The 8,357-nt window shown below is 45.4% G+C and overlaps 1 protein-coding gene across 1 annotated transcript in view; it reads right to left on the bottom strand.

The window, feature by feature from the left end:
- The window catches only part of VMP1 (vacuole membrane protein 1), a 129,172-nt gene that overhangs the window by 22,969 nt on the left and 97,846 nt on the right, over positions 1–8,357 (bottom strand). Inside the window, exon 9 of the mRNA XM_029287300.1 lies at positions 5,138–5,199. Coding sequence (XP_029143133.1) covers positions 5,138–5,199 — 62 coding nt within the window. The remainder of the gene's footprint in view (positions 1–5,137; positions 5,200–8,357) is intronic.

Raw genomic sequence — 8,357 nt, 5'->3', positions numbered from 1 at the left:
GGCACTATTGAAAAGCACACCCCCTCCGGTCCGTGGAAAAACCTTTCTCCATGGCACCGGTCCCTGGTGCCCAAAAGGTTGGGGACCTCTGCTATAGGGTCTCCTGCTTGAGCAGGGGTTTGGACTAGATCAGGGGTTGTCCAACCTGTGGGCCGTGGCCCAGTACTGGCCTGTGGCCTGTTGGGCACCGGGCCGAGGGAATGGCTGGCAAGTACGCGCATGTGTGGGTGCATGCACTCCCCCACTCGTGCTAGTGCTGCCATGTGGGCGCTAGCAGCCCTGTTTATGCATGTGTGCAAGCACTAGTAGCCTGTTTGCACACATGCATGGACACTAATGGTCCGACTGTGCCTGCCGCCACAGGCGCATGCTGCGTGTATATACGCACAGGTCCTAGCGCCACCACCGTGTGTGCGCCCGTTTGCGTATGCATGCATGTGTGTGTGCGCACATTTCTCTGCTCCTCCCTTTCCCTCTGGGCCACCAATGCGGAAAGTTTGGGAACTCTGGACTAGATGACTTATAAGGTCCCTTCCAACTCTGTTATTCTGTATGGTTACTCTAATACCGTGGTGGCGAACCTATGGCACATGTGCCACAGGTGGCACGCAGAGCCCTCTCTGTGGGCACGTGCGCCATCGCCCTAGTCCTAGGCCTTCAGCTGGGTTTTATAAAACCTTTTCACTTTAGGCTTCCACCGCCTGTGTGCAAAAAACAAAAACAAAGGTTCAATCAATCAATTTCAACTTCTGGGGGGGGGGAGATCTTGCAAAGTTGGACTTGATTGATTGAACTTTTTAGTCCCACCCAGTCTGCCGTTAGCACCACAGCCATGCCCACCCAATGGGCCACACCCACCCAATGGGCCACGCCTACCCAGCACCCGACAATACATACTGTAAGTGGGTTTTGGGTTCCAGTTTGGGCACTCGGTCTCTAAAAGGTTCGCCATCACTGCTCTAATATTAACCCTAACCTTTAATAGAAGGCTCCATTCCGTTGTATTGACAGGTAGTCCTCGACATACGACTACACTTGAGCCCAAACTTTCTGTCGATAAGTGGTTGAGTTTTGCCTCTTTTTATGACTTTTCTTGCCACGGTTGTTAAGTGAATCATTGCAACTGGCTTGTCAGTAACACAGTAAGTGAATCTGGCTTCCCCATTGACCTGGTCACAAAAGAGGATCACATGACCCAGGGACACCCGCAACCGTCGTAAATGTGAACCGGTTGCCAAGCATCCAAATTTTGATCACGTGACCATAGGGATGCTGCAACGGTCCTAAGTGTGAAAAACGGTCATAAGTCGCTTTTTCAGTGCCGTTGTAACTTTGAACGTTCACTAAATGCACTGTTATAAGTCGAGGAATACCTGGACGGGTTTCCATCCTTATGAATTTTAATGTTAATATTTATCGTTTTAACGTTTTGTCATTTTTGTCCTGTTAAGCTGCCTTGAGTTTCTTCAGGCTGTGATGGGCGGTATATAAATTTAACAATAACGATAAAAATAATAGAGTTGGAGGGGGACCTTTGAGGTTTTCTAATTTATTTAATAAATAAGCTTCAAATGTGACTAGAAGGGAATCGGAATCAGAACAGAGTGGAAGGGACCTTGGAGGTCTTCTAGTCCAGCCCCCTGCTCAAGCAGGAGTTCCTATGCCATTTCAGACAAGTGGCTGTCCAGTCTCTTCTTAAAAACCTCCAGTGATGAAGCACCCACCACTTCTGGTGGCAAGCCGTTCCACTGGTTAATAATTGTCCTCACTGTTCGGAAGTTTCTCCTTAACTCCAGGTTGCTTCTCAACAACAAAGACAACAAATAAAGGCTTTGTTGTTTCCTTTGGGATGGGATGGACCTGGACCCAGAATAAAAATGAACGGGCAAAAGAAAGGAAGACGATACAGCTGGAGGTAGCTGGCTCAAAATACAGGTCAGGCTTCATCTTACAGCAGTGGTTCTCAACCTTTTTAATGCCGCGACCCCCAACCGGCCGTAAGTCGAGGACTAAACCGGTCGTAAGTCGAGGACTAAACTGGCCGTAAGTCAAGGACTACCCAACCGGTCGTAAGTCGAGGACTTTCCCTGCCCGGGAGCGCTGCGCATGCGTGGTTCCGCCCCCTGCGCCGGCCGAGGCGTAGCTGGCAAGCGGCAGAGACGGAGCAGGCCGACCACCAGCTGGCCCAGCTCAAGGGAGGTAAGGCACCCGCCGGAAAAGGGGAAAAAAAATGGCGGACAGCCTTGCTTGGCGACCCCCGTGAAATGGTCGATCGACCCCAAATGGGGTCGCAACCCATAGGTTGAGAACCACTGTCTTACAGCCATTCATTCAGTGACTGCTTGAAGTTGCAAAAGCACTGAAAAAAGTGACATGACCAGTTTTCACACTTACAACCGTTGCAGCATCCCCAGGGTCACGTGATCAAAATTCGGGCCTTGACACCCATGTATGCATCTATTTATGACACTTGCACTGTCCCGGGGTCATGTGACTGAGCTCCATTTGCAACCTGACAAGCAAAGCCAGATTTACTTAATAACCGCACAACTCACTTAACAACTGCAGTGGTTTGCTTAACAATATGGCAAAAAAGGTCATAAAAGGCGCCACACCTCACTTATCAACTGTCTTGTTTAGCAATAGGAATCTTTTGTTATCCATCATGATTAGAAGTCAAGGACTATCTGTATACAGCCTTAAGGTACTCAGATACAGGTCTGACCGTAACACAAAACCAGCCTCTTCCCTAACACAGCCACACCTAAACACACACGGAGACACAATCAAGACAAACCCTTTATGGACCTGGTTTTCAACCTTCATCTGAACTTCAAAGAACCGAGTTCAAGTTCAAGATAACAACACGATGCCGTTAAAAAAAAACCTGTGCCAGAAAACAAGAGACTGTAAGGATAATTTCCATTATTTTTATTTTTAAAACAAAACACCCTTCAGACAGGGTGTCACGTTATTATTAATTCAGAACTGCTTTATGGTTTAATTTAGGAGCACACCCAGCTGCTCCCAGATCAAGAACATTTATAGTCGTACACATTTTAAAACTAGGCCATTGTTTCATTGAACAACAGGACAGCTGAGAAATGAAGTTCAGAGATGTTTTAAAAAACAATAATTGCATTCATGTTATCTACAGCTCGGCTCTATTTCCTGCCGAAAGGAGCAATAAATTCAAGCCTGAATCACTTCCTAGCACAGATGGATATTCTTGTTAAGGCAGCGAAGGGAAATATATATATATATATATATGTATATGTGAACATTCAAACCATGAATAAGTGAGCAAGTTTTGCTAATGAAACAGCACATTACTAATATGTTCCCCTCTCTGTATACACAGCCTTTTGCTGAGTACAGTTCCTTCGACATTACCCGTAATATTCCATATAAAAAGTCGCTTTTAACCCTTTTTAAAATATATATATATATTTCAGCCATACGATCCTGCCTACGTCTATCTATTCAATCATTGATCCACTGAAGCCAACACACTGCCTGGCGGATCCAATTCTTGCAGCGTTCAGGGGCAGCACCAGTGACAAGCATCCTGCAGAATGAACTCAATACGAGGAATTTATTGGAAAACAGGAAATCCCAATTAAATAAGCAACGACGTCCCTTCGCTGCTGTGAAGTCTCCCTGCCGTTTTTGAAATTGACCTAACTCGGGATAAAGCAACTTTCCAGCGGCCGAGTGCTACACTTTGCATTTCTTAAAAAAAAAAAAAAAAAAGAATAATACCATGGACTGAACTCAGTAAAAGCAAGGACCTGCATCAACAGAGCAAGGAGTTGAGGATTCCCCTGTGCGCTCCCCACCCACCCGCCGCCACCACCGCTCTATTTTCAAGCTTCAGGGGAAAAGTTTAAGCTTTTTAAAAAAAAAGTTTTAAGTTGAAGCTTAATTTTCTCTGCAGTTTGAATTTTCAGCAATTGGGGGGAGGTTCTGGGGATAGGAAAATGGAACATGATATACTATAAATAGAGCCTTAGCCGTCAAGCTTCTTTTTTCTGTCCGTCCGTCCATACATTCACCCACCCATCTGATCTTTCTCTTTCTCTATCCATCTTTCTGTCCATCTATCCATCCACCCATCGTTTCATTCACTCATCCATCAGATTTCTCTCCATCTATTTGTCTGTCCGTCCGTCCATCCATCCATCCATCCATCCATCCATCCATCCATCCATCCATCCATCCATCCATCATCTCTGAATCAATTTGTCTGTCTGTCTATTTACATATCTATCCATCCTTCTATCCATTCATCCATCCTTCGATCCACCCATCCGATTTCTTGTCTGTCTGTCTTGTCTGTCTGTCTATCTACATATCTATTTCCATATCTATCCATCCATCTATCCATCCATCCACCTATATTTATTTATCCATCCATCCATCCATCCAACCAGCCCAGCCATCCAAATCTATCTCTCTGTCCGTCCGTCCGTCCATCCTTCTGTCCGTCCATCCATCCATCCATCCATCCATCCATCCATCCATCCATCCATCCATCCATCCATCCATCCATCCATCCATCCATCCACCCACCCACCCACCCACCCATCCAATTTATAAGGTCATCCATCCATCCACAAAACTCTGGGCGATGAACAAAGTAAAAAAAAAAAAGAAAAAAGGAGAACTTCATTCAAACAAAAGACCAACTAAAGCTGCACTGAGGCTCAATAAAAATTCAAAACTACTAGACATACACTGAGGCCGGAGCGCCTGTATTAATGTCCCAAATCCATATCGCACAGCTTGGTCATCACAGTTGGCAACCTTGTTGCTCTTCTATTAGTGTGCCATTTTTAAAAAGACTGAAATGCTTTTAAAATTAAGGTGAAGGCATCTGGATGGGGCGGCAGCTTTTATTCAGCATGGATTCAGCACTGTCCCTTGTTGATGTAAAGCTGTCTTGCTCAACCTAAGCAACTTTAAGACGGGTAGACTTCAACTCCCACAATTCCCCAGCTAGCCATGCTGGCTGGGGAATTCTGGGAGTTGAAGTCCGCCCGTCTTAAAGTTGCCGAGGCCGAGAACCACTGCTGTAAAGTAAGACTTGAAAAGAGTCCTTTTCAACCACCAGTGACTTTAGAGCTGTTGTACTCACCCAATTAAGGAGACCATCTGTTCCACTATGTGTCTGCTGAAGGTGATTATCACAAAAAGTTTCTGGAGGAACAACAACAAAACACACACAACAGTCAGACAAATGTTCAAAGGGGAAGATGGAGCAAGGCAGGATGCCTGTTCAGTTCTTTGATTACCCTTGTGTTGATGTTCATTTCCCAAGTTCGTGTAATTATACCACATTTCCTCCAATTTCTCCCCCACTCTCTCTTTTGGTCATATCCTTTTTTTTTAAGCTCTAATCATGGTTGGTCTATTCTTTCGGTGGAGAAAGGAAGCCAGGGAAGGACATGCTCCAACACCATCTTGGACTTCGGATGATCCTTCCCAGTTCAACTGGGAACAATTGTTCCAGCCAGCTGACTTTCTGTCTTTTCTGTAAGTGGAACATAAAATTATGCTAAAATCTGAAAGGATACAAAACCCTTCCTTCCTTCCTTCCTTCCTTCCTTCCTTCCTTCCTTCCTTCCTTCCTTCCTTCCTTCCTTCGACTGGCTGGGAAACTGTCACAGAACACTGAACATGAGTATCATGTGGCTCCAGCACCAACCCAGCAGCAGCCAGCAGTGAACATATCCAACACGCTTTCCTCCCCCTATTTTCTCCCAAAAAAACAACCCTGCGAGGGCTGAGAGAGAATCAACTTTCATGCCTGAGATAGGGCTAGAACTCACCGTCTCCTAGTGGTTGGCCCAAAGTCACCCAGCCAGTTTTCATGCCTAAGGCAGAACTAGAACTCACTGCCTCGTGGTGATTGGCCCAAAGTCACCCACCTGGCTTTCATACCTAAGGTACAACTACAACTCACCATCCCCTGGTGATTGGCCCAAAGTCACCCAGCTGGCTTTTATGCCTAAGGCGGGACTAGAATTCAGAGTTTCCTGGTGATGGGCCCAAAAGTCACCCAGCCAGTTTTCATGCGTAAGGCAGAACTAGAACTCACTGTCTCCTGGTGATTGGCCCACAGTCACCCATCTGGCTTTCATACCTAAGGTACAACTACAACTCACCATCCCCTGGTGATTGGCCCAAAGTCATCCACCTGGCTTTTATGCCTAAATAGGGACTAGAATTCAGAGTTTCCTGGTGATGGGCCCAAAGTCACCCAGTCAGTTTTCATGCCTAAGGCAGAACTAGAACTCACAGTCACCTGGTGGTTGGACCAAAGTCACCCAGTTGGCTTTCACGGCTACAGCAGGACATGAACTCATAGCCGCCCACTTTCTAGCATACTAGCTTAACCACTACAACAAATTGGTGCTAAGTTAAGTTAAACTCTGTTACAAGTAAATTGAAATGCTGTAAAAATTGAAATAATAACCCTCCAATTCCGGGGGTCTCCCACCTGGTCCCCCTCCAGACTATAAATTCCCCTCAACAGTTTGCCAATTCTGGGGAATTCTCAAAATTGCAGTCTTACAGCATCTGGAAGGCACCGAGCTGGAGAAGGCTGAGGTATATATAGCATTCCCTGAGGATAATCAGACAAAAATGTTCTCTTGGAAGACAAGCTGTTCCATAGTTGTTGTTGTTTTAAACTGTCATTTATAGTGATCTATACCACTTGCGGTATAGTGGGGGACCGTTCCCAGACGGCTCAACATTGGTTAAATCTTGTATTTGTCATATAAATGCGAGGCCTGGTTTCCCATTTTTCAACCAATCTGGAACTGTGTGTCTCTTTTTTCAAGAACACTGTGCTACAGCATCCCAAACGTGCACAACTCTGTATCTTTGCAAGCGTGCGTGTTTGCTAACACAGCAGAGGATCTGACAGAATTTAGCAGCTGTAGGAGATACAAAATCAAATTCCCTCACTCCTTGTGCCAAACAGAAAGCAGCTACTATAAAACATCCCATTTTATGTTACGATCACTTGATTTTTTTAACTTGCACCCCAAAAGCAAGTCCAGAATGAATGGTGACCTCTTTTCCTGAAAGTGCAGTTTCCCCCAACATGATAAAATACAGGGAGTCATAATAATAATAATAATAATAATAATAATAATAATAATAATAATAATAATAATAATAATAATAATAATAATAATAATAATAATAAGAAGAAGAAGAAGAAGAAGAAGAAGAAGAAGAAGAAGAAGAAGAAGAAGAAGAAGAAGAAGAAGAAGAAGAAGAAGAAGAAAGTTGGAAGGTACCTTGGAGGTCATCTAGCCCAACCCCCTGCTCAGGCAGGAAACCCTATACCAGGGGTAGGCAACCTTGGCTCTTTTATGACTCGTGGACTTCAACTCCCAGAATTCCTGAGCCACCATGGCTCAGCATGGCAACCTCTCCCTTTCTCCTCAGCATGGCTGGCTCAGGAATTCTGGGAGTTGAAGTCCATGAGTCATAAAAGAGCCAAGGTTGCCTACCCCTGCCCTATACCATTTCAGACAAATGGCTGTCCAGTCTCTTCTTAAAAATCTCCAGTGATGGAGCATCCTTGACATACAACAGTTCATTTAGTGACCATTCCAAGTTACAACAGCACTGAAAAAAGTGACTTACGACCGTTTTTCACACTTAGGACCGTTCCAGCCTCCCCAGGGTCATGTGATCAAAACTGAGACGCCTGGCAACTGCCTCATATTTATGACGGTTGCAATGTCCCGGAGTCATGTGATCCCCTTTTGCAACCTTCTGACAAGCAAAGTCAATGGGGAAGCCAGATTCACTTAACAAGTGTGTTACTAACAACTGCGGTGATTCACTTAACAACGGTGGCAAGAAAGGTCGTAAAATGGGGCAAAACTCACTTATCTGATTTAACAATAGAAATTTTGGGCTCAATTGTAGTTATTAAGTCAAGGAGTACCTGTACTGTAACAGGTAGTCCTTGACTTACGACCACAACTTCTGTTTTGAAGGAAGTTAAGTGAGGCATGGCCAATTTTTACACCTTTTTTGCCGTGTTTGTTAAGAGTATCCTTGTCAAGCACAGAAAATCAGGATTCCGGGCAGTTCAAATGAATGTACAGGTAGTTCTCAACTTACGACCACAACGGGTCTGGATGGGGAGGAACAGACTCAGGCTCAACCCTTCCAAGACCGAGTGGCTGTGGCTGCCGGCGCCTCGGCATAGTCAGCTGACTCCATCGCTGACTATAGGGGGCGAAATTTTGGCCCCCTCAGAGAAGGCCCGCAACTTGGGAGTCCTCCTGGATCCACGGCTGACATTGGAAGACCATCTGTCGGCCGTG

The sequence above is a fragment of the Protobothrops mucrosquamatus genome, unplaced genomic scaffold (assembly GCF_001527695.2).
Source record: "Protobothrops mucrosquamatus isolate PMUCROS unplaced genomic scaffold, P.Mucros_1.0 scaffold_291, whole genome shotgun sequence".
Taxonomy (NCBI): Eukaryota; Metazoa; Chordata; class Lepidosauria; order Squamata; family Viperidae; genus Protobothrops; species Protobothrops mucrosquamatus.
This window is presented reverse-complemented; position numbering and strand designations above follow the sequence as displayed.